The 26,141-nt window shown below is 36.1% G+C and overlaps 1 protein-coding gene across 2 annotated transcripts in view; it reads right to left on the bottom strand.

Annotated features, from left to right (window-relative positions):
* Positions 1-25,462, bottom strand: part of fam13a (family with sequence similarity 13 member A) — a 53,172-nt gene extending 27,710 nt beyond the window's left edge. The window contains exons 1-9 of one of the 2 annotated variants that reach the window (XM_036212315.1): positions 25,092-25,462; positions 20,350-20,545; positions 18,590-18,799; positions 17,662-17,830; positions 15,999-16,146; positions 13,940-14,017; positions 13,351-13,437; positions 7,866-8,065; positions 2,189-2,230 (exon numbers count right to left, since the gene is read on the bottom strand). In XM_036212315.1, the coding sequence (XP_036068208.1) occupies positions 2,189-2,230; positions 7,866-8,065; positions 13,351-13,437; positions 13,940-14,017; positions 15,999-16,146; positions 17,662-17,830; positions 18,590-18,799; positions 20,350-20,545; positions 25,092-25,118 (1,157 nt within the window). In that variant the 5' untranslated portion in view covers positions 25,119-25,462. The remainder of the gene's footprint in view (positions 1-2,188; positions 2,231-7,865; positions 8,066-13,350; positions 13,438-13,939; positions 14,018-15,998; positions 16,147-17,661; positions 17,831-18,589; positions 18,800-20,349; positions 20,546-25,091) is intronic. The other variant, XM_036212313.1, reaches the window with a different exon arrangement.
* Between the last annotated feature and the right edge of the window lie 679 nt (positions 25,463-26,141).

Here is a 26,141-nt window from a genome sequence, read left to right as displayed (position 1 = left end):
CATTCCATTTTTGCCTCAAACATACCCAAGTATTTATCAGTCTAAATACTTTTGTTGACATTACTTAAATCAATTACTTAAATCGTAGTATGGGCAAGGATGAAATTAAATAGATTTTCTAAATATTTTCATAGTGTGGAACCATATCAGAATCAACAACTAAGAAAAAATCTGTTGAGCTTTCGAGGAAAAAAAGGGCAAAAGGCTGCAGAGGAGGTCACTGGCACTGTCTGCACCACCTGCAGCTTTTAGCTCAGAGTTCAGACAAATTGAAAGTTTCAGGCAGAGATGACCACAATAACTATCATGATCACTCTCATTTTCCTCAGCTGCACTGAGTCCCATCGGGGAAAGTGAAAGTCAAGTTAATGTTTTCACAAAGGCAGCAAGTTAAATTCATAGCCGCGTGCTAACCGTTCAGTGGTGAGGCACAGCACGGCAGCAGGAAATGGAAAACAGCTGACAAAAAAAAATGTCAGCTCAGTGTACTGAACGTTCTGTAATTGTTGTACATGTGAGAGTGTGCAGCGTCACTAGCTCAGATGTTATCCTTCATTTCAAGAAAAACTTGATCTTTTGCTTTGCCTGAAGTAAACATGTATCCTGTCTCTGGTGTGAACTATTTAAAACTATTTCTCTGTTACTGTAACTTCACCTGTGCACACTTGTGCAATGCTGAGTCAAACTGGATTATCGTAGAGATTGTTTTTGTTTGTTTTTAAACCCAGTTTTTTTTATTTTTTTTATTTTGAAAAGTAAAAAAAAAATAATGATAAAAAAATATAAATAAGAAATTAAAATAATAATAATAGTTAGAGAAAAGATTAGAAACTGAAAAGCTGGATCCATATGTCTAATTTTGTGACATCAGAAGTGGGAGTGTCCGGTTCTATTTAATAGAAATTTGTTTGTTTTAAGCGGGGTCCCTGAAAATATCATGTTCCACTCCGATCATCGTTTGATCATTTTAAAAGTGCTCCCAGTGGTCTTTAAATTCTGATAAGATTGTTTTTAGACAAAATAAAAAAAAAATCAGTTTTTTCTTGGACATAGTTTCTACTGAGCGACTATTGGAAATTAACCCTAAAGTTGTGGGCGAGACTGTTTGCGTGAAGCAACCACACTAGCTAACATACATCACAAATAAGCATATTTTTCAAACTGTATTTAAGAAATATTAAGAAATGCTATTTTAAGCTTAGTTTTCTTTATATATGACCTACATTATGAAAAAATGCCACAAGTACATGTTAAAAACACTAGAAACATGATTTTTTATCAGTTTGGTTCTTCAAAGCTCATTTTGGTTCTGGTATTTCCACTGACCCACAGTAAAAAACTGAACTAAAGAGTAAAATAGATTGTTCCTCTGGACACTTGGCCTTCATCAACTGATAAGTCTATTCCCTTCTCATATTGAGGCATTTCCAACCCCTTATGATTCATTTTTGCCAAGATATACGTAATTTGTTTTTTTTTCCTCCACTTGCAATGTTGCTGTGCTTCTGTCACTTCCTCTTTTGCCCTGATTTCTACTCCCTGGTCCAGTAGAAAGCCTGCTTGCTTTCCCTGTCGCTGAACTGGACCAGACTTGGTTCTCGAGCGAACCAAGAGCCACGCTTTCAGCTGAGTCAGAGTTTGCTTTGTTTGTTCCGCCCCAGAGTTCAGGTGAGCTTTAACTCCAGTCAAATGAAGCGCAGTGTCTGAGAAAACAAACTGTGGTGCAGACCAAACAGGCCGGCCTGAAAGCATACTTGGATTCCAGAGTGGAAATGAAGCAAAAAACAAAGATCCAGTTTACAATATGTGAAAGACCAACCAAACGTTGCCTCATTGCTGTTTATATTTCTTCATCACTTTCACTCAAACCAATCTGGGATAATAATTTTCCTGGGAAAAAATTCCAAATAGGGTTTGTTGTTTTTAAAAGTTATGTTAAAGTTTAGCTGTTTGGGCTGTTATTGTCATGATTGAATTTATTTGCTTGCTTTTTCACTAACTTACCTTCAACTGCAGATTGAAATTTGAAAGATGATCAAAAAACCTTATTTTCTTTCATATATCAATTAATAAACTCAATGAATTCCTCTGTAACTGCAGGTTCAGTCGTTTCTGTTGACTTTGAGGCTCTTCCCCACACCTCCAATTCAAACAACAATCCATGTTGGATTTTTAACTGGAAACTTACCTCATATAGAACGGAGATATTGGTCTGTCATCATCTTGGGAGCTGAAAACACACAAAAAAATAGAACTGAGTTTATAGGATCTATCTGTGGGGAAACAGAGCAGTGAATCCTGGGTACCCGCCCTCGTGCCTTCATGCATTTGCAGCCGAAGACAGGCGGCTTTTGAAGCTGGCTTTTGTCTGCGGCGCAACAGCCATGCAGTGCTACAGATCGTTGCTTTTGTGAGACCTGCCTATGTTAACTGTGGTGAACAAACACAGATATGGCTGTTGCTCTGAAACATAAGCAGGGCTCTGCCACTGCATGAATTCCAGCAGAAAGCATGGTTGCTATTATGCAACAAGAGGGGGAACTGAGATCTGGCAGTCAATGCTGAAGAAGTAACTTAGCTTTCATATTCCAACACTGACAGCAGGAACGTTTCATAATCAACTTCTCTTGTGGGCTGAGGAACTTCTCTAAACCCCCCAAAAAAGTCAAATACAGAAACTTAAAACAGATAAAAACCAAAAAATATGCATTAATTTTGTTTAAATTGCATTTAAGTAATATTGCTGATAATTGTATTTAATTTAATAAACATATTTCAAGACATTTTAGATCTATTCCAATAAAAATTGTGTTTTTATCATGCTCTGGCGGCATTTTTCTCATTTTTTAAAAAAAAAAAATCAACCTTCAAAGTGTCCTTGCTCCGCTACATTCTGATGCGTCCACTTGAAGGATAATAGATTCATTAGCATCTTGAAGGCTCTTCTTTATCTGCTATTTCTGGCTGGATAGCTCCAATTATGCTCGCCATTTTTGTTGACGTGCTAACGTTAGCTTGGGGTTGTGAGTGGCTGTAAGCTAGCAGGGGAGAGTGTAAACAAAAGGATGATGGGATATTAATGGCAGACTTAGCTGTCTGGGCGCCTGAGCTAAACAATAACATGGATTTTTGGTTTTACTTTGGAAGGCAAAATAACAAAAATACTTCAAAATGATTCACGTTGGAGAGGCACCAATAAAAAAAGAAACATTCTCAAAATTGCCATTTTCTGCCCTCTCCACCTTTCCCTTTTCTCTTTTTCTGTTCCATGTCTGATGATGAACATTTAGGGCCACAATAAAAGAAAATAAACTTATAAATATATGGGAATAAAGTCATAAAGTTATGAGAAAAAAGTCACTATTTCACTGGAGGAAAATCATAAATTTCTGGCTTCAAAAGTTGTAATTTTATATGGAAAATATTTCAAAATAATGGTTGTTTCCCCATAATTTTATCATTTTATTCTCAAGAAATATTGACCTTTTCCCCCACAATTTTACAATTTTGTCTTCACAACATTTTGACTGTTTTCTCATAGTTCTGTTGTTCTGTTTTGTGACACTTTAGGAAGCACAGCAACAAATGTCTTGCTTTCTCCTTGCCTTTGATTTTTTCACATTACAACACTTCATTTTACTTTTTGTTTTTATTGCTTTTATCTCTTAGTCTTTCTTAGCTTGCTAGCTTGCTGTTGCTGGAATATTCCATCACTTCAGAAGGGCTGAGGGAGAATAAAACACTTTCACATTAGCAGTCTTTTGCCATTTTTGTAGATTTGCTTTTGCTTTTATGACACACTTAGATAATAATAATTATTTAGACACTGGGCCCCCAAGGTGTCACATACTTTTGCCAAATGGTATGCTCACCCATGATTCATTATTTTACACAACTTATAGGTGAGTTTCTCATAAGCTCCTGTCGCTCTGCCACAGACTATGTTCTAGAGAATGAAAGCTTTTTACAATTTTACCTAAAAATAAAAAATAAACCACTTTTAATAAAGATCAAAATATGATTGGAGGGGGACTTTAGGCTTTAACTTATCTATATTTTAGCCAATATGAGACAAATTATCTTGTTCACTGTTTATAGTATTTATTTTGAACATAAATTTTTCTTTAAATTATGTGTCATTTTTTAATAAAGTATGGTACTTTAATGCAAGTATAAATCATGTATTTCTTTATGTTTTTCAACAGCTTTAATTTCCATTTTTCAAACTCTGATTCACCAATAAGTTGTGATGTTCTGTTCTGTTGATGTGAGGAACAGAGAGGTCAAATTTAGCCAGAACCTGCTTAACATTGAGAGCTGTACACATGTTGTTCTGCAGATCCGATGGAAAAACAGAGAGGGGAAAAAAAGTTGCTGTTTTGGTCTTCGGCTGTGTTTTTCTAACGATGTACCTTCACATGATTTACTGTAATAAGCAGTTATGTTCAGAGGGGTGGGGGGAACCACCATGGTCATTTGAGCGGCACCTCAACAAGTTCAAAACACTGGATTTGGGTTTCAAGTCAGGCAGAACAAGAAATAGGCAAAAGTTCATTGATTTTTTTTAAAGTCAATCTAACCTGGAAATTAGAATTGATGATCATTTATGATCATTTTTATAATTAATATTTGCTTTTAAATGTAAAAAATGTTCATTTTTAGTTGGAATGCTTTGTGGCCCAAATGAATATGTAGTAAAAAAAAGAAACAGTCTCATAACTATGTTCCTAACTGGTGTTACTAAGTCCAACAAGCTTATTAAAATAATGTGTGCTGTCACCGAATTGCAAAAGCGGATATCCTGCTTACCCACTACCTTAGTGAGAGGATAACAAGAGGATTTGCAGCCATTCTCGGAAAAATGCTTGATCTCTAATTGAGGAGTGAAAACAGCTAATGACAAGGTGCTTATTTAGAAATTTAAAAGCTTTTATAACATTTTTGTAATTAAAAATAACTTTTTTTTTCAAGGAGTGACTCTAAGATCTAATCAGGTAATCAAAAATAGAAACATGAACTTAGGTGACTTTTGTATAAGGCATTTTGTCACAAGACAAATAAAAAAATTAGTAAATACAAACTTTTCATCAAATATAAAATACTTCAATAAAGGGGATAAAATGAAAGAACCTTTAGACAAAAAGTTGTCAGCCGGTTGCACACGTGCTGCCAGACCTCGTCTGATCGCCAGCAGCCGTAAACCAAACTCAACAGGGAGCCTGAGTTCACACCGAACTGTAGTTTTCTTCACTCCCACATATTTCAGAGTTTCTAGGAAACCAATTGATTACATCACAAGATTCGGTGAACTACAGCGACTGCAAACAAAAGACTGCATGCATCCTGCATGTGCAGTACTGAGAAGCTAACATGCTCACATGGCACTGCTCCATTAACCCGCGTGGTGTACCTCAGGGACAGGTAGGGCTGCAGCCAAAAGGAATTCTCATTTAAGATGTAACACTTTAGTGAGTAAATCTGTTTGTTAGGTTTGAGGGGGGTCATGGATAGATATTAATAAAACCCAGAAACATAAAAACACATTTTATGAAAAGTAAAAATATGCAGAAAATAAAAGGGCTATGAAGAAAATATAAACCATGGCCTGAAAAAACGTCACCCTCTGGATTTAACTTCACAAATGGGTCAGAGCCTCCCACTGGAAAATTACTGAGGGATTCATATGTTTCAGTTGGCAACAAATGAGGTCAGTGGACAAACCAAATATACGGGGTTCAGATTTTACTGTTTTTTTTATACCAGATGGCATGGAAATATTCTGAGGTGACAATGCCAGGATTGATCAGGCTCAAAGAGGCTCCAGGGAGTAGAAGATGTCAGCTTGGATGTGAGGGTTTTTTTTTTTAACTCTCCTATCATAAATGCAGGAACTTGGCAAAACATGAACGCAGTTCACGGAAGGTAATAAATACCAAGACGGCATAAAGTCACAGAAACGATGCCAAGGTGATTGCACACTGTTATCAAAGCCGAAGGGGCTCCAGCAGAAGATTGCAAGGAAAGCATCTCTTATTTCCTCTCACACTTGGTTTTGAGAAGTAAAAGCAAGCAATCAAAGTTAGCATGAAAGAAGGTGGAGATGTGAACGAACAAAAAAATGTACAGTTCAGAATATTTTTCAATTTCAAACATTAAAAATGGAATTTAATGACTTTTGGCAACATAAAAGTTTTATTGATTCCAGTCAGCTGTCGGGTTTTTGTTGTTTAAATTCACAGTTTTTATTTCATCCTTATCAGATCAGCTGTTGCCCTCTTTTTAAAATCAATTTAGTTTAAATTTGTCCTGATTTAAGCTTATTTATGAACATTTTAGTCAAATAAATTGCATTTCTATAAAAATCCTATACACAGAAATCCACCATTTCATTCTAGATTGATATTTTCCATCATTTTCTCTGTGTTGCACAGGTTTAATAGCTAAGTTTGCTGACACACGTTAGTAGGGATTGTGTCTATCTGTGGGTAGGTCAGCCTTTAGACTTGGCAGGAGAAGTTTCGACATGTAAGAGGATCCACAGAAAGATTTACTGTTCCCTCCTGTTGGTGAGGAGAGCTCTGGAAGTATTAGATTGGTGTGTTTTCATGTGTCAGAAGAAATGACAGGGACACACGTGTATTCATATCAAATAAAGTTATTTTGAATAAAAACAAACACGTGAATAATGGATTTCCAATAAAAAAATTAAGATTTTTATCTTCTGGTATTGTTTTATATCAACAGTACTTAAGTAATAAAGCAACTCTTCACGATAAACCCGCTTATCCTGCATCTATGGGACAAAAATAAAACATGTGAGGGATATCATGGGTAGTAGCACAGTCACTTTATGTAATGTGCTAATGGATCCTGCGCTGACATGGTTTCAAGCCCTGATTGATGTCGCCCTAAAGGTCACTGGTGCGACACCGTTGTGCACAAGCCAGGACTGAGCCGTCAGATTTCACTAAAACCTTTCAGCACATGCAGCGTGAACTCTGCGTGGCTTTCACGAGGCGCTGCGCTTTGGCGATCCTATACTCCCCACCCCACAGGTATTTTTGCCTCCGATCTGCTCTCGGTGTCCCGGGTGCTGTGGCAGATGATGTATGCCTGCTGCCGCTTGCATCAGTCACCTGAGGCAGATAGACGGACCTTTTTTTGGTTTTCTGCTGTCGAAGGATTTCCTCTTTCTGCTTTTTGAGAAAATAATCTAATATAAATTACACCAAACTGAATAAGTGTTCGTTTAATTGATTTTTTTCCGTTAAGAGGATTTTTTATTACAAATTTGCATAAACAATCCACAGGTAAAAGTGATTTTTAGACAAAAGGGGGAGATGCAGATTAAGGTTAACTTTAATCTGGTCCGTCTGATCAGAGAATATGCAGCCGGCACAGCTGCAGATCTGCTATTCCAGGACGGAGGACACTCGACACTGACAGCTCACCGTTTCCCCTCTTACAAGCTTGTTGGCCTGCCAAGAGCACACTGACACATGGTTTAGGGTCTGATGCCCGACTACACTTCTTCACCCTTAGCCTCGACTGACGGGCACGCCACCTGTGCCAAGGGTGGTCGTAAACCAATTATAGCTTCCCCTTGTAAGGCGTTGCCATAGAACAAAAACAGAAATGACCCAGTAAAGATTAGTATTTCGCCCTTTGGTTTTATTTCAGTCCAGTTGTAAAGTTTACTAGACAGATAGGGATATGACTGTAATAAAAATCATAGATATACAAGTTGTTGATTATGTTCTTAGAGAGGGGGAGGAGTTCCTGTTTTTGTTGTGATTAAATCTTTTTTTTTTTTTTTTTTTTTTTAAATGAACAGCAGTTGATGTTTTTGATTTACAAGCACTGACCTGCTGAGGGCCTCCGAGCTTCCTGAGAGGCTCGACTCCACGTGCAGGAGCGGCGCCTGGTCCATCCGGCCCGAGCCGGGACTCCTCAGCTGTGACGTTAGGGGCAGAACGATGGGGATGGAGAAGGATCGTCTGTGCGGTGATCCTGTGGAAGAGCTGGATTGTGGGACATCTACAGGCTTAATCCCTCCTTTTTTAACCTGTTGGACAGAAACAGAGAACATGAGAACGTGCAAGAGGAACCTCGCCAGTAAGAGTTCATCACAGCTTAGCGATATTTTTAAAAACACAAACAGAAGTTGACATTTATTGCATTTTGTCACATTTGGCTTACCGTATGGATGCCGAGCGGGTACATCTTACGAGAACTTCCAATTTGAGTGTAAGAATAAAATCTTAATCTAATCACAGCAATGTTTTGACAGCAGCCCTTCTGCATTTTCAAAAAGCCACCACCAACAAGTTCAAGAATGTTTCAAAGAGCTTTTTCTTTTCTTCTTGTTGGAGAAAACTTCACGTGAACCGAAGCCACATCCCTGGTTGCCGGTGATAAAGTATGAAATTGGCCTGACACCAGCAGCTTAACAACAGATAATGGTCCAAAACATCCAGTGCTTAAAAGGCTTGTCCATAGATAAACGTCTGATGGCTGAATTAAAAGGCTTATCAGAGGAACTTTCCATTCGGTGTTTAATCTAATGGGCTTGTTCAGAAATCTATGGATGCAGTCTCCATTTGGACGTTTAGTCCTTTAATGGCTGGATCTCTGGTAACATAATTAGTTGCACAAATTTCTTTAACGACAGCCATTAGAGATTTTGCCCTTCGGAGCTTTGTGATCAATTTAGCCACATTTAACATGGAGAGAAAATCCACGGAAAAGTAGAAAGGGGAAAATGACCACAGACGTCAGCTGGAAATGGCCTCACTTAGATGAGACATAACTGATGGAGACGGCAGAAATGACTGTCGAGATGATGAACCATCTTTGTGATCAGATCAGGTTTTTATTCTTATTACTAAAAAAAAACTTCTTAGTTGTTTTTTTTTATTGTATTTGTTTTTTCCTTTTTATTATTTTTTACTATATTTTCTTTCTTTTGTTTTTATTTCTTTGTCTTCATTGTTTATTTTATTTCCTCTCTTTTTTTATTTAATTTCTTTTTCTTTCATATTCCTTTTTTATTTATCTTTATTTCTTGCTTTTTAATTTATTTTATTCATTTTGTTTTAATTATATTTTCTATATTTTTATTTATTTTACCGTATTGTCTTTCTTTTTTACTTTATAGATATTTTTTCTCCTTTTTCTTTTATATTTTCTTTCTTTTTACCATATCTAATTTAGGCCTACTATATTTTTATTTATTTTTTAATTATTTTATTTTATGCCTTTTATGTATTTTTCTATATATTCTTTCTTTTTTAATATTGTTTGTATTTATTTATTTGTTTCTCTTTTTATTTATTTTTTAAATTGTATCGTTCTTTTCATTATTTTACATTAAAAATATTTATATATTTGTGCTCTATTTAACTCATTTTGTGAGTGAAGTGTTTCATGGGACTGAGCTGTATAAGATGAGCTTCAGTTGATCAAAATCTGATTTTCTTTCTGGGCTCTGATCCAAAATGGCTTTTATCTTTTATGAAAAAAAAGTCACTCTTGATTAAATGTTTGAGCAATGCGGCATGCACTTTCAAAGTTTCTTAAAGCGTTGTGCAACTTTCCACTTTTTTTTAAACATTTTATTATAAAAAATGTTAGCGATCCCTGATATTGGAGAAACATTTACACAGCATGTCAAACGGAAAGCTGTCTGATTTAATCACGGAGGCCCAGAGTCCCAACTGCATGTGTTATCTGGGTCTGGAGGGATGCTGGGCATCAAGGCCATCTCAATGAGTTCAGCACAGGCACAAACACATTTACTGGTGAAGGTGAAACGTAATGAAAGGGTGTTTGAGGCACTGCAGTGCACTCAGGTGCTTCAAAAAGGTCTTGCAGATGTCCCACCTACTCATGGACATTTTAACAGGGACATAAATCAAACACTAGTTCTGATCAGGTTTTGAATTCATTTAACTGACCTTAGAGGGTTGAAAATACAAACAAAAATGAAAATAAGAGCCCTATCTGTTCTATAAACCACACTTCACTCACACCTCACACCATTCCAACAGCGTGCCCTCATCTATCTGCAATGCACTGATCACAAATTAAGCACTCAACAGGAGCTATTAGTCGAAACAGCTAAAAATAATGATTAGTTTTAAAAGCCCTTGTTTTTTTAAAAAAAAAAAACAATACAATCTTGGGATCTTTACTATAGCAACAAAAAACCCAAGGATTAAGAAGTGAAGATAAAAATCAGTGAGTTCAACCGAGGTCCTCTTTAATCTCAAAGCAGCTGTTTAATTGCAGGCCATAAAAAGTGTTCAACTGGCATGTTAAGAGCTTTTTACTGCAAATATGTCTCTGTCATCTCTAAACTACACATTTTTTGTATAAACACTGCTCAGATCCTTTACATTTCTCATTGGATGAAGTGACTCCACCATTCACCTTTACTTATGAATTTGAATTTTCGCTTGGTTCTTGTCGAAAAATATGGTAATAAAACCATAAAAAACGCTTTTTTAAGATAGTCTGTAGATTATAAGTTAGAGAAGATTTGACCTTGTGTAAAGTAACACTATTCCATTTTGTTAAATGTCATATATAATAACATTTGTGCTGCTCATGGCCAAGGACATGGTTGCTAGTAGCAACCATAGGTAAAGCAGTGAAGCTGTTGTGGGGGTCTAGAGGATGTGAGGTATTGTTCATCTCCTATTAACCATCTGATATAGAAGTACTTAAGGTGGTACAAACTATGAAGTTCTTAGGACATTTTTTGGCCCTCAGTTCTGACTAAAACCTATTTGTTGAGTTCTTGCTTTGAAGTGACGACATTTCAAACCCTGCAAGTTCTTTTCTCAGATGTTCCCTGTAAAGAATCCGGTGACCTTCAGACGAAGCGCTCGGAAATACCGTTCCCACAAAGGCCACGTGTACGTCCTCTGCTGCGCAGTCAGAAGGGGGTAAGCAGAGAGGCCCCCATGAATCTGCAGTTTACAGATGTCAAAGGTCAAATTCAGGGCTAAATGTGCAGGGCTTCATTGAAGAGGGTGGACATGCTGAGACTTACAGCTTTTTAGAAAAAAAGATTAAAATGAAACCCTATTTTTGAAAAAAAGTTCTTCTGGTTATGAGAACAAAATGTTGCAGAAAATAACAGAAAATGGACTAACTCTTTCAGTTGTCCAATAACTTTTAATATTTCATATTTTGATCATTTTAATAAAGTTTGCAACATTTTAGATGTTTCTGTTATGGCGGGGTCCAAATATTTCCAACAGGATTTACTTGCCCGGCAAAAAAATGAATGAGAGAGGTCATGGTGGAAATGTGACCTAAGGTTTGAGGTTAATCATAATGTATTTTACACCTTTTCATGGATAAGAAAGCAAACTTCCCTAAATAGCAGATTGTTTTTCCATCCACAGCTTATCTTCCACTGGTGGACATTTCCTTTATCTCAAAGCAACTGCCTTACCATAAATTACCCATTTATAACACCACATGTGGACTGTAAAACTCTTCGAAAGAACTGTCAATTTTAAAAGCGCATCGATAAAAATGATAATAAATAACACCGGCATCTTAAGATCAAACTTGGTGGCTTCAAGGCATTTTTATATTGAAATGGTTCATTTGAAATCTCTGTTTTTTTAAACGTGAGGACAAACAGGAAACTCCCAGGCTGTAAATGCACACCAATCTGTGACCCAATGCATCACTTGGACAGGGCTTATTTGTCACCACCAGAGATATGGACGGTGGTTTATGTGCAGGAGGGTGTGCTTGTAGGTCAGCTGTTTGCATGCACACAGAATGCAAAATCAGTCTGACAACCGACAACATGAAAAAAAACGATGTTTTCAAGTCACCCTAATTGAAAAGATAAATGGAAAGATTAATAGGAAATTTTTCAATCTATCATTAACATGAATAGATAAAGAAGTGTGAGCGAATAAATACATTAAATAATTCTGAAATTTAACAAAAACTTTAAGTTGTAATTAGGGCTCGGAATTGGTTAAAAAAAAAACTAATTAATCGCAAATTGGAAAAAATTAATCGCGATTAATCGCAGTTTGTTATTTTTTAAGTCACAGTATATGCTCACCATTTATTATCTGTGAATAATTACAATATGAAATCACACACATTTAGATTGTTTATTTTTATTAGTGCTGTCAATAGATTAAAATAATTACTCAGAATAACTACACTTTTGGTTTGGGATTAATCTGATTAATCACAATGTTTAACCAGGTACTTATTATATGACAATATAGGGCTCTTTTTTTTTCATTTTTAATTTTTGAACAAGAACAACAAAAAAACAAACAAATAAACAGAAACAATGCAAATTATCCCAAAAACCTTTTTTCGAACAAAAGCAGGGAGAAAATTTTCCTTCATTTTTATCGTATAAAATGTTTAAATTTATCAAGTGACCATCGTATAATGGGGCAATACCTGACAAAGTGTTTCAATAAATAACATGTTAATTAGTTTTGATTAATCGAGTGCATTAAGGTGTTAAAGTTTACAACCCCAGTTGTAATATTTCATTCTCAATTTATAAGCAGTTTTCCAACCTTATATGCATTAAATATTATATTTTCAGTTTTTATGTTCTAAAGAAGTCTACTTCCTATTTTTATTCACTAAAGTTGATGTTTTCTTGCTAAAAAAAAATATAAAAAAATTGGGATGTCAGAGTAAATCACAATATGATTTTAATTTAAGATGAACAATCAACTCATCGTATTCCTATTTTTTTGTCCTACAGTTGCAGTATATGTTGTTTTTTTTCATATGCAGGCTGTATTTTTCCTTCATCTTCACCTGCCACTCTGCAGACTTCCCCCTCTCACCACCTCTGACAGAATAACAAGAGATGAAGGTCACTAATCTGCACGTAAAGCTGGGGAGGGATTGAGCCGGTGCCGTGTATAGGTGTGGATTTGTTCCTGTTTGCGTCAGAATACGTGCGCCGTGAATCCGTCGGGGAATCTGTTTTTTTTTTTTTACCTCCATGACAGTCATGTGAGATTTGAGCTCTAATGCAGGCTAGTAAACAAAGAGGGGAGGCCGACAAGCATGCATCTTTCACAGAGGATTTAAAACATATATAAATGCAAAGCTACCATCACATGATGAAAAGCCCAGTTTAGTAGTAACAGGGTACAGCTGTGAAGCTGTTTACAGCCTCTTTTTAAAGAAGTGCACCAAATGGCATCATGTGACCACGAGCATCAGATGACCTCCAGCTAATCAGTGGAAAGAAAGCACCCACCGCTTAAACTAATAACACTTTTAAAAAAGAGATCTTAAAATGACCCAATATCAATATAATCAACACTTCTTTACCTTCTTTTTTCTTGTCCTCAACTTCAGAGGGTCCATGCAGGATGTATTCACACATTCATCACTTCCTGGTGCCTTTAAATGCACCGTCTTCAAAAACATATATAAAGAAAAATATTATTATAACAGAGTAGAGACAATTTTTACAAACTTTTTATTAACTTTTCTCTTTGTATTGGTAAAAAATAATCTTGTTTAAGACTGTTAACCTTTGAAAAAAAAATGTTTAGAAAAATGCAGATTAATATCTACAAACTACTGGGGAGACGACATTTTCTGGTGAGTAAATGTTAGGTCACCAGCAAACCATTTTTCAACATCATACTCCAAGCGAGCGCCCTGAAATACCATTCCATGGCTGGAGTCAGCTGACACAGATAACATCTACAGGCTTAGAGAAACCCACACAAACTGGCCCTCAAGTGGCTTTGCAGCAAGAAAAGAGCTTTTCCAAAACATGCTCATATGTTCGTACAGATCACATGACGGACCTTTGAAAAGTTTGTCCTCTGAGGCACAACTATTACATTTCTGTTTACATATTACAGCAGGTGACTCACATACAATAACTTACATAAGACTTAAAACCCACTTTTGTTCTTGGAGCTGCTCTCAGGGTCTTCTCATGGAGACGTTTGGGAGGCGTTTTTGTCATCTGTGCTTCCTTAGACTGGAAAAGACACAAATAACTTGTTAGGAAATAGACACTCAAACTGCAGAAAAAGGGAGCTTTGCATACTAACATGCATAAACAAATGTGTTTAAATACTTTTGAAAATGAGTAATAGCTGTTTTAAACTTTCATGTTGTCTTCCGTACTTTTAAAAAGGCAATTATTTAAACTATTAAACCTGAACAGCACCTGACAAGTTTACTTGTCAGCGCTTACAGCGGCGTGCAGCGTTTGTAAGACGGCTCTGACTCTGGTGCAGGCTTCACACCTGTTCTGCACATGCAATGTGATCTTTTTTGACTGAGGAGTTCCCATGGCTCAGTGGGTTTCATGTGACAATATAGTCCATACATTAAAGTCTGGTAAAGCTTAAAAAAATAAATAAATAAATAAATAAAAAGAAAACTCCATCAGCTGCAGATGTGGATTTATGAATGTCGGTTGTTTTCAACTTCGTTTTTTAACCACATTGATGACAAATTATGTTTGGCTGAGTCAAAACCAGAGGAATGCCTAGACAGGAGGGGGAAATCAGAGACAAGACGAGCTCAGGAGTTGATGCTTTAAGGTCAAATGTCAAGTTTCAAACGTCTAACATGTTGTTTTTGCTCAGGAGAAAGACGTCATTCCAGTGGTGGTAACACAGAAAAAATCCTGCTAATGACAGGATCCTGCAGCTTCCTTTTTTAAGCAAGTGTTTTTCTTATATAATCCATAGTTTAAATAGTTTGAAGTCTGTTTCATCAGAACTTGTCTTTATATAAGCAAACAAGTTCTGCTAAAAATTAGGTATGATTTTGGATAAATTCGTTACACATCAACATAAAAAAAAAAAAAATTCTAAGCACAACTTTACAAATATCAGGTCAAGTACTTACCAGATGTGAAAAACATTCAAGTAAAAAATATATATTTTTTAAGTTTTCTATGTTTTTTAGCTAAAAAGATTTACACGTTGCTAATTCTTTAAGTAATATTTTCATTTTTATGCTTTGAATTTGTTTTTATGAGTTTCATAAATGATAAATATATCTCATAAAATCAGCAAAAATCTAAAAATGTTTAATCTAGAATTAAAAATTAAAAATGATACTGTAATATAATTCAAAGACGTCTTCCCACTAATTTTCAAGTAAATACTGACACTCTAGTTGTCAGACTTCACATTCAGTGGATTCAAAGTATCATGTATTGCATCTAAAAGTTATAGATAATTTTATTTCTAACTATTTTTTAAATTGAAATTATGTTTTATTCTATACCTGTAATTACTATGTGTTTCTTTGTCACCTCTTGACCCCCCGTAAAGGAGATGTTTTAAAATCTCAATGGGACTTCCTGGTTAAATGAAGGTTAATAAAATAAATAAGTAAGTATAAATATGTCAATTTATGACTGAACGTAATTCTAATATCATCATTTACATGTGGATATGTGGGGATATGTATCTTATTTAATTGTAGTTTTTACTTTTCCAAACAATTCATGATGAATTATCCAAAGCTTTTTATATTTATGCATATATATATATCATTATTTTGATTTAGTGGTTTGATTACTTAAAATAATCCAATTTCATAGAACTGTAATAACCTTAAGCAGGGTTCAGGATGTGTGCAGTCAGCATCAGAGACAGCTTCATGTTTGGCTGCTCCTTTTGAAGTAATGATACAGACAACACCATGATACCAGGAAAACCAACAGACCTCAAAATCCCAGAAATCAATCAGCCCTTCCAGCCATTAAAGTGGCAAACAGAAATCAAACAAAAGCTTCCTCCTGAGAAGCAGTTTGACACTGAAATCTTTTTTTTCTTAAGTCCACTTCTATTAATGGTGTTGAAAATGAAGGAGCTGTCACAGACCGCTGAGCGGGTCTTTGAATGTGAGGTGACTCACGCAGGTCTAACCACCTGCACCGCTCGCTGATCTGCTCCATTTGAACATGAGCATCTGGAGTCGTAGTGCGTCAACAACACCTTGACAGTGATAGGTGAGCTCTGCTCCCCTGTGCCGGCCTCCTCGTCGCCGTCTGCCTCGAAGATGCTGCGGTAGTCCCGGATAAGTTTAGCCATGATCTTGTTGCAGGTGTACTGGTCTTTCATTGATTCAAACCCAGGAGCCACTCTACAAAAAAAAGAGGTGTTTAATTAAATTCTTTAAACACAACAACAGCCAAAGTGATCCCTGCCTCATTACTTAGCACAATATGTGATGTTCATGGACAGCTGTGGGTCATGCACACTTGGCTGCGGGCCTTACAGTAAATCTAATTATATAACCTGAACTCACACTGAGCAGCCTGCCATGAGGGGAACAGACTGTACAGTATGAAAGAGTATCTATCTCTTCTGTCCACTAAGACTTGATTGTGTTTCCATTTGGAATTCCCAACACAAGTTTTATTACTGGCATTGATGGCTGAGCCTCCATTCTTTAGATGCTTTAGGTGGAGAAACATGTGGGCGCCTTTGAAAATCATGCATTTAGGTCAAAGTGCAAGAAGAAAAAAAGGTGGTAGTGGCCACATTGTTGCAGAAGGTAAAAGAAAACTGTATTAATCTTGTTTCCATTAAACAACAAAGAATAAAAGAGGTTTAAGCCTATTAAAAACATAAATGTGTTTTATTAACTTCAATTATCTTGTATTTTCTTTGCAATCTAACCTAATGGTTTACTTATCAGTATCAAATTAGTTGAACATAGAATATATTTAAATCTAGAAAATGTTAGATTATAACTTCAAGTATTTAAAATATATTGACTTTCTTTGAAATACAAGCTCTCATTCTCATTCTATAGCCTACAGTGCCACCTCCTGGACAAAATGTGTAATAGCAGCACATTTGTGTTCCACCTTAGCACCTTACTGTATGAGGTCAGATCAGTCTCATAATTTGGAAATGAATACAATCTACTTCACAACTGCACACACTCTGGTTCACAGATATATTTTTGTGAAAACTTGTATCATAAACTCACAATTTCACATGAAATATTTCACAATTACAAATAAACTGGTGCAACAACATGTTTTTAATAAGAATTATAATTCAAAGCCAAATTACAGTACAGTACTTTGAAATATGTGATTTAAAACAAACACAACTGGAGTTATGACACATAATAGTGCAATTATCTGGAGTTCAATGGAAGTTAGCCTGTTTTCCTTGGACATTTTTCACATGGTTTTGACTTTTCCTTGATTTCTTTTAAATTTTATACAGTTTTATTTTGTCTCTACGTGTTGGATCTTCATTATATAACATACAAACTGTTAGATTTATTATTTATTAGATATATTAGAGCAAATTGTAAAGTTAAAAAGAGTCTCAGAAAGACCCTACCAAGGGTTAAACAAGATTTCAAAAATGAATTTAATATATGCAGAAACAAAGTCTGTGTGAAGTAGGTGAGATGATTTTTTTCCCCCAACCTCCATGATTATGGAAGTTTTCTGTTCCATCAATTCCAAGTTTACCCTTGATTTTTGATGGCCCAGAAGTTTGATGGAAAAAAATTCAATAGAGTTTTCTTCCCCACTAGAACAACTTGTTGATCTAAGAGCACACGATCTTCACAGAGTATTCATTTATTCCTGAATATGAAGGTCATTACATCTTTTAAATGATTTCCACTCACTGAAAGACATTGGGTCCAAACACAGTGGCGAGGTTGTCTGCGGTCATCAGGTTGTCTTTGCGGTTGTTCTCCACGAGTGTGAGGAAGTGGCAGAGGTACCGCAGGAGCTTGTGCTGGACATCTGGAAGTTTCTGGAGGAGGATGCTCAGATCTGAGCTGGAGCCATTTTCTACAGATAAAGGACATATAGAATAACATTTTCCATATTTTCTAAGACATATTTCTATTCTAAATCATGCATTTCCTAATATCTGAATTGGATTTGGATTTATTGCAGTAATATTTTTTATAATTAAAATAAATCAAATAAACTATAACAGAAAGTGGAGATTGTGCAATGATTTACAATAATTTCATTTTTTTCTACCTAAGCTTGTTCAGGAAAAACAGCTGAACTTGTTCTAAATGTCTTGGCTCTGTTTATATTTTCTTAAAAAGTAGCTTTACGCCCAATTCAATTTTGGGTAGTTCACAAAATATTAAAGGGCAATTTGTTAAAAAACAACAGCAACAACACAATAATACTACATTTAACCTATATAGTAACCATATTGCAGTATGACAGCGAAGATGCATCTCTCCTCACTCTTTAAAAACATTTTATTTTCAGTTATACTTTTAAAAAAAATCTGCTTTTTCTCTTTTTTCCTGACAAACGTCCAGGTAATCTGATTAATCTGCATCTTTACACAAAGAATTAAACAAACTATAGATGGAAGCGTCAGCTAAAGCAACAAACATATCAGTCATGGTTTCTCGTGCGCACAAGAAATGATCTGATGAGCACCAGAAACTAACTGGTGTGGACTTGAAATGATCTGGTGCGCACTTGAAAACAGAAGTTAAAAAAATTTGTATTGGTTTCTCATGCGCACCAGAAAAAGATACAAACTTTTTTACTTCCTTATAGGATACATGCAGGTTGTACCTCTGTAGCTCTGGATCAGAGCCTGCTGGACCGCCGCGTCCACCAGACCCCCCGGCAGATCTCTGAGGAATTTCTTGATCAAGCTGGCCACGGTGGACGAATCGCACTCAGAGAGCAGGTCCACATCATCCCCGCTCTCCAGACGCAGTTTAAGGGTCTCCACAGCACGAACGTTCCCGTTTACTCTGAACAAACCCTCCTGATGCAGCGCTGCAGGAGAAACAAGCAGAGAAGCTCTTCAGACAGCTCAAACTCCCAGGATGACAGCTCATTACGGCTGTACCTGATGCTTCTTCATGAAGGTTTTTGTTACTGTTTTGGCTGAAAAAAAATGAAATATTCACTTATCTAAACCACAAAAGTCAAAAATACATTTTCTACACAGCATTTGAAGGTAATTTTGTTTAAAACTCAAACAAATTTGCATTATTTTCAATGCAGGTAGGCTAGATCCATGATTTGCCACAGGTGTCATGTTTGAATAGAAATACACAGACCTTTTCCAAAAATTTAAGTTTTATAGAAAAAGTGTATTAAATTTGATAAAAAAAGGTTAATTTTTTTACTCAATATAGATTCAGGTTCAACTGTTTAATTGATTTCATGTATTTGTTTGTTTATTTTTACATAAATTGGGGTTCCAGCTCATAAAAGCCACAAAAACAGGATTTCAGAAAATGAGGACAGTGTAAAGAAATCAGTATTTACTTCTCAGTTTTTGCAAAACGATAATCACAGAGAATATTTTTACATTAAATCAATGAAAATGACAGGTGGAACATTTTTCCCGTTAGAGAGAGAAAGTAACAAACGTTCCCAAAAATGATTACATTCTTTCTTTATTTGTCTGGGAGCAATTATTCTTCTAAATTTTTGGCTTGGTCTTCTTATTTATGAGCGTCTTTAAGAATCCCGTCACGTTTTACCCTTCCATTAGACTTTCTGTTGATGGACACTCTGTGAACAGCCAGCCTCCTTTGGCTGTGGATTTCTCTACAGTATTTTAATTTTTGCTCTTATGAGTTTCATGAGCTGGAACTCCAATTTAGAGGGCCCCAAATCTATGAAAGTTAATTTTTTGAATGGAACCATGGAAATAAAAACCAAGATATTCAAATTTTTTGGAGAGAGGCTCTACATCTCAATCGTGGATCACAAACTCGTATAAATGAGCATTAGTAAACATCTACAACTACAAGACGTCTGGTCACATTTGTGTTCATGTTGTCTTTTCTGTTTGAGTGCAGGAAGCAGAATAGAGTAAAATCTTTAAACGTGGAATCGACAGAAGTGAAGGATTCTGCACTGGTGACGGGCATGTAGAAGTCACATATTTTCTCTTTATTTTTCCTAATATTGGGAAGAGCAGCATCATCTCAAAGACTGAAGGAAACAGTCTCTTGTACAGACATCTAGTGGCCAAACAAAGCAGTACAGAAAAATGGGATCAGGTGATTAGGCATTTAGCCAGTGAAGTTTCTGATTTTAAATATTAGAAATATTTAATAAACTACAGCAAAGAAGTAACTTAGTAATTTCCTTATGCTTGTTCATCATAAAAAATCAGGACAGTGATGACAATTTTTAGATGTTACGAAGGAAACTCGCTTAAGTCCTTCACCTTCAGAGTTTCTGCTGAGGCAGTAATAATCTACACATGAAAATATCATTTGGATCATGAAGGTGCAGCAGCTGAACATCACCTGAAGTCACAGGTGAACTACTGAACATTTCTGCTGCTCCGCTTCCCCTCGTCTTACCATGCTTGGTGAGATGCTCCACCATCCTCTTCACCACGAGCGGGACTCCGTCCTCCTCCAGGCCCCGCTCTCGCAGCTCAAACAGGGACGCTCCGAACAGTTTGGTGTGCTGGGCGGCCACCGCTCTGGATCTGAGGATGGGTATCTGGACCATCTTCTTCATGTCCTCTTTGACCTGCACTGCGGCCTTGCTGTGCTGCAGGAGGGAGCAGAGCATCAGCTGATGACACGGCAGCCATGGGATCGGTGTGCGACAGTGGAGACTCTGTGGAGAGCATTCGTGCGCACTTCCTGCATTTGCTCTGTCATTCTCTTAAAGGACATGGAGTGCTAAGTGCTAGAGAGCGGGAAGGGTTGACTCTGAGTGCGTTGCTACCACAAATTTCAGGTTGCCAGGCAACACCTTTGATGTCTTTTACACAAACTCAAATATGTTCAGATGTGATAACTGAAATAGAATATTAAATTAGAAGGAAGTGGAATTAAGAGGATCAAAGGCTGAGTAGAAACCCACAGGAGTTCTTTGGTCGAAAATAACAGCATAGCATCTAAATATTGGTAAAGATAATAGGTTGAAGTAGAAGTGTCTGATAATTTGTATGATTTTTTTTCTTTAAGTTGCATGCATTTGTAAATGCAAATTTAAATAGTTGTTGAATTTGACCCTCATTTTTGAGTAATAGATCAAATCTTTGGAGTCATCTTTCATAGTTTCTTTGGAAATGATTTTTTGTAATAAAAAATAGCTCAATTGAAGGTGGAGATAGTATTATTGTTCCGTGATGGGAGAAATAAATGAGTTTCAGAGTTTGGTAGAATTTGGTGAATATGTCAATTAAAGATGTGGATCTAGGAAGAAGGTGGTGATGCTGAGCGACCAGAGAAGTATGGGGAGGTGAAGGTATGGGTTTAAAACTACTAGGAACGTAACAATTATTCGAATAATTGATTTATGATGGCAGCAAAAATTATCATCCATCTTAAAAGTCTAATGTGTGGAAACACTTTGCATTTTGCAAAGACATGAACATAGATATGGAGTGACCTTTGTGCCATTATTACAAACGCAACTCTCACTGTTTTGATGGTAAAATGTAAAGAAATGAGTAAGTTAAAAAACTAATTTTGCACTTTAAACAGAAAAATTCAATTGAAATTTAAAAATATGTGCAAACAAAACAATTTTACCATTGAAACTGAAAAATATGTGCAATTCAAACAATTTTCACTCCAGAGAAATTCTCTATCTCCTGCACCAGCCAATCACACACAGCCCATCAGTCGACGAGCTGACTGAAAGAGTCTCCAACCAATCAGCATCAACCTTTATTTCCATCTCTGTGATTGGATGGCTTTTTTACACTTTTGTAACGCAGTGCCTTGCTCTGCTTCAAGTGCAGAAGGGAGACAATTTCTCTCGAGTGAAAATTGTTTTCTTTTTAATATTTTTTTTAGTTTCATTACATTTTTCGGTTTTAAGTGCAAAATAATTATTTGAGCAGACAAAAATGTTGAAGTTTTACACTCAAAATAGTGAGTGTTGCGCTTGGAATAATGGCACAAAAATAACTCCATACATACAGTGTGTTTTAATGTTCTAATAATTTTTAGTTTGTATTATTTTGATGGGGAAAAACAACAATAGGCTGTACTTTATGAAACTACAATGTTTACTTGTTTGTTTGAGCACATATTTAATTTACACTTAATTATCTTGCATCGATTTTAGATGTCATTCAAAATGAACCAACATCAACAATGAATTGTATTAGCAACCGCAGATTATGATATGAATCGAATTGTTAAAATACCTATATCCCTAAAAACCACACAAGGAATTCGTTTACTGTTCTGACTTTAAACGTAGAAAATGTTTCAGTTAAATTCAAACCAGTTTGAATTCCATTGTAATGTTTGTATTGTATTGTAAAGACCTAAAAGAGTGAAGGACTCTAACAGAAGCAGCCATCAAACTGTGCAGGAATGAGGAAAAAGATTCAGCAGAATGAGACTGAAGCCATAATTACAACCAAACAATGTGTGACTGCAGAGCTGCCAGAAGTTCTCCCCTTTAAACAAGCTAACTGAAACGCTAATCTGACAACAGTGAAGCCTGTTGGATTCATTAAAGCAAAGAATTCAGTGGGTGGAAGGAGCCAACAAATTTACTCTGTTTAGAAATGCATCATTTTCCTGCATACGTTTTACCTTGACTTATCAGTTTCAGCACTATTACTGCCACACATTTAATACAGCATCTGTGTCAGAAGCCTCTCCAAGCAGACCCATAGATGTAAACATGTTTGACTGAGACCATCTGGCTGCAGCATAAAGATAATCGACAGCACCTGTTTGGTAAATGGGAAATTTACTACACTTAGCTCAACATTTATTTAGCTGAAAGTGGCAGATATAATAAAAAGAATGCAAAGGATAATATATACATTCTATAAATATTTTAATGTTAAAAAGAAAAGCACTCATTACATGTATTTAAAAGCTAAAACATGTTTTCTCTAATAATTTATTATTTTAAGTTATTTTTGCTCTCCTTTATGAACAGTAGTGAAAATAATAAGTGAGCATATCAATACATTTAATTGTGTTTAATGCCGCTTCTGAATGTGGAGTGGTGAACTGCTTCATGTGTTAAAGAGTTAAGCTGGTCTGAGCTTGGTTTGATCGCACAGAATGAACAGATGCCCCTAAATCCACCTCTACCATCATGCACACCCTCTTGAAAAAAATTATAACAAATTCAGGTTTTGCTAATCTGCATATGACAGCATTTGGAATTCTAATAGATTACCAAAAGATGTCTTTAAAATGTTCCTCCTAGGATTTTTTTCAGTCAAAATAAAAAAACTGTTGTTTTCCGCTGTTTTTGTGGAGTAAGACTCCACTTACTTCCCATCATCCCTTTGTTTACACGCTCTTCCACTAGCCCCTCACAACCCCAACCTGACAAAAGGGATTCCACAAAAATGGTGAGCAATACTGGAGCTGTCCATCTATGCAGTTTTGAGCCAGATGACAGCTCCGACGAGGAAAAGGAAGACTCACACAGATCTATTTGTCTGCAAGTGGATGCAGGAAAGCTTCTACGTCCCTCTTACAAGCTTTTTCTACCAGTATTTCTTCAGCCGCTCCTGATTCACCACAATTTGAATCAAGAAATACTCATAAAGGCAAATCTCCATCATTAGAGCATGTTAAAAACACTATTTTTGATCAGAGTGGGCTTTTGAAAAGATGTCTGACAAACTGCACAAGTAAACTTCAGAATTTGAGAGTAACTAGCTTTAAGTTTCACTTGAACATCTAAGAAAAAAACTTGTAAGCACCAAGTTGGGATTTACACTGTTTTATGCATAATGTCATAGTACAAAAAAGTGCAATTATAAACATAAAAACTTGGAGACTTGACAACTCTTGCTCCAAACTCGTACTAACCAGGGGCGGACTTATAATTAAGCAAAGGTAGGCGATCGTCAAGGGTCCCCCAAAACTCTAGCGACCTCAAGCTAAACACTGAATAAAGGCATCTAAGATAAATGTTTTGCCCATTATCATTAAACTCTGCCAAAAGAAAATAAAATAAAATAAAATAAAAAAATCTCTAAGTCACTGATATAGCATATGATTTTTCATGTTTTTGCTTTCTTTGGTAAAACTTGACATATTAAAGACTGGACAGGATATTATTCCCAGAAGTAATTGACTAACAGATTAGTGAATTCAATAAAGTGAATGTTTTTCCAAGTAATATTAATGTATATATAATACACGTCTTAAACATTCAAATGTGATTTTATCTTTTTTTTTTTTTTTATCAAAACATGAATTCCTGGCATTAATGCTGTCTAAAAGTAGACCAGTAACAAAGTTATTTGATGTTTCACCGTTGGTAAGGATTTAAAAATAAATAAATAAATAACCCTTTCACACATGAGGTGTCATCTCAGGCAAAATCTTAAACATACTGTAACTTTTTAACCGTTAGTGTTAACAATTAAAATAACAGTAAATCAAAGAACATAAACACTGGTTTTACAATCGCTGCTGAGGGCCCCATTTTATTGTTTGCCTGGGGCCCCCAAACTGCTAAGTGCGCCACTGCTACTAACGGTTTAATTATTTCGTACTTTTTTCTCATTTTCTCCTTACACCTTTTTTTATTTAAAGTTCTTTTTCATTTCATGGTGTCTTTCAAACAATATTTGATGAGAGTTTTCTCTCACTCAAAATGATCTGTGTACGACATTCATCTAAAAACAATCTTTTATGACTTGTGCACAAAGGGGGACAACAAGCCCCAACAAGTCCCTTCCCTTGTCCTTCCTCCTCCACTTCGTCTCAGCTTCTCCACTGAGGCCATTGAAGCAACCGATGGCAAAGCTCCACAGGCAGCAGCAGCTGCAGAGCTGAAAGAGACTGCTGTTGGAAAGCAGACCTGCGGCTGTGAAGACTCTGCTTTGAGGAAGTTGTGGAGAAGTGACCTCATCTCTTGGTTGAATCATTAACTGAGAGAAAAAGGCAGCTTTCTTTTTGTGTTTTCATAACTTCTGGGACCAAACATTAGTTTTGAGCTGTGATGAACAGCTTTTATTCTGCATTATTAACTATATTTAGGTAAAAGGGAAAGTTGGTTGGAGTTTTCCACATTTGCCACTTTAAAAACATCCTTCTTTTGTTAAGTTCTCACACATTCTTTAACTTTAATCCTTAAAGGTTTGACTCACACAGACAGTCATAGCTCCTGCCCCCATTCTCCCACTGGAGAAACGCAGATGAGTGTGTGGCAGAGGGGGAAATGCTGATGATTCCTCCTTCTTCTTCTCACTGTCCTCCAGAAGTCACTCCTGAACTGTTCCTGTGTATCCCAATCCCTCTGATCCCAAAACGTGCCATTGGAAGACTCCGAACGTTGGTAATCCAGACAGAGTTATAGTTTGAAGAAGTGTTGTCTCAAGCCGGCAAGATTCCACTCCTGCCCATGAGCTCAGATTAGGTCTTGCCTCTTCCTCCCTCCTCTTTCCCTTCTGTTCTCCCTGGCTGAAACCTGAGCCGAGCTCTCCTATTGGTTCTCCTTTCCAGTCATGTGACTCCCGGGCTAAAATCCCAAACCTAAACCAGCAAAACTCACTACCCCCCACTGAGAGATCTGAACCAGAGCTGCTAGCTCATGCATGCCATCAAGAAAATACATCACATCACTTTTGTACTTTAGTTTGAATTCAACAGAGATTGCATTATATTTCATTTTTATATTTGCACTTTGTGATCATGTTATTTAAGCTGTAGCAACTTGGACTGCTCCACAAGTCTGATCTTTGCTCAAACTCTTCTGAAAGGATTTTTTTTATTTCCTTAGTTTGTTAAATCATTCTCATTCATCGTAGAGTTAAATTAAACAGAATAAAAAATGATCAGTTCTGTTGTTGCTGAAATGCATCACGTACAGTCATGTGAAAAATTAAGGACACCAAATTAAAACCTGTATATTTCCCTGAGTGATTTAAGTGATATATTTTTGAAATTAAAAATTTATAAGCCTATTTAAAACTTTCTATGAAATGTCATTTTTAAAAAAGGGAATATCTGTTTATGTTTAAGTTTAGACACTTCACACTGAAGACACATTTAAGGGACACTTAAAAAAGTGTCTCAATTATGCAGTTTTTGCCAAAGGAGCAAATATTGCTAATAGGAAGCAGGAAGTCCAAATTTTAACCTCTGTTATAATGATTTTTTGTTGAGAAAGTTTTTTCTACAAGTAGAATAATTGTAAT

Source organism: Oryzias melastigma, linkage group LG1 (genome assembly GCF_002922805.2).
Source record: "Oryzias melastigma strain HK-1 linkage group LG1, ASM292280v2, whole genome shotgun sequence".
Taxonomy (NCBI): Eukaryota; Metazoa; Chordata; class Actinopteri; order Beloniformes; family Adrianichthyidae; genus Oryzias; species Oryzias melastigma.
Note: the sequence above shows the minus strand (reverse complement) of the source record. Positions and strands in the feature narration are given on the sequence as shown.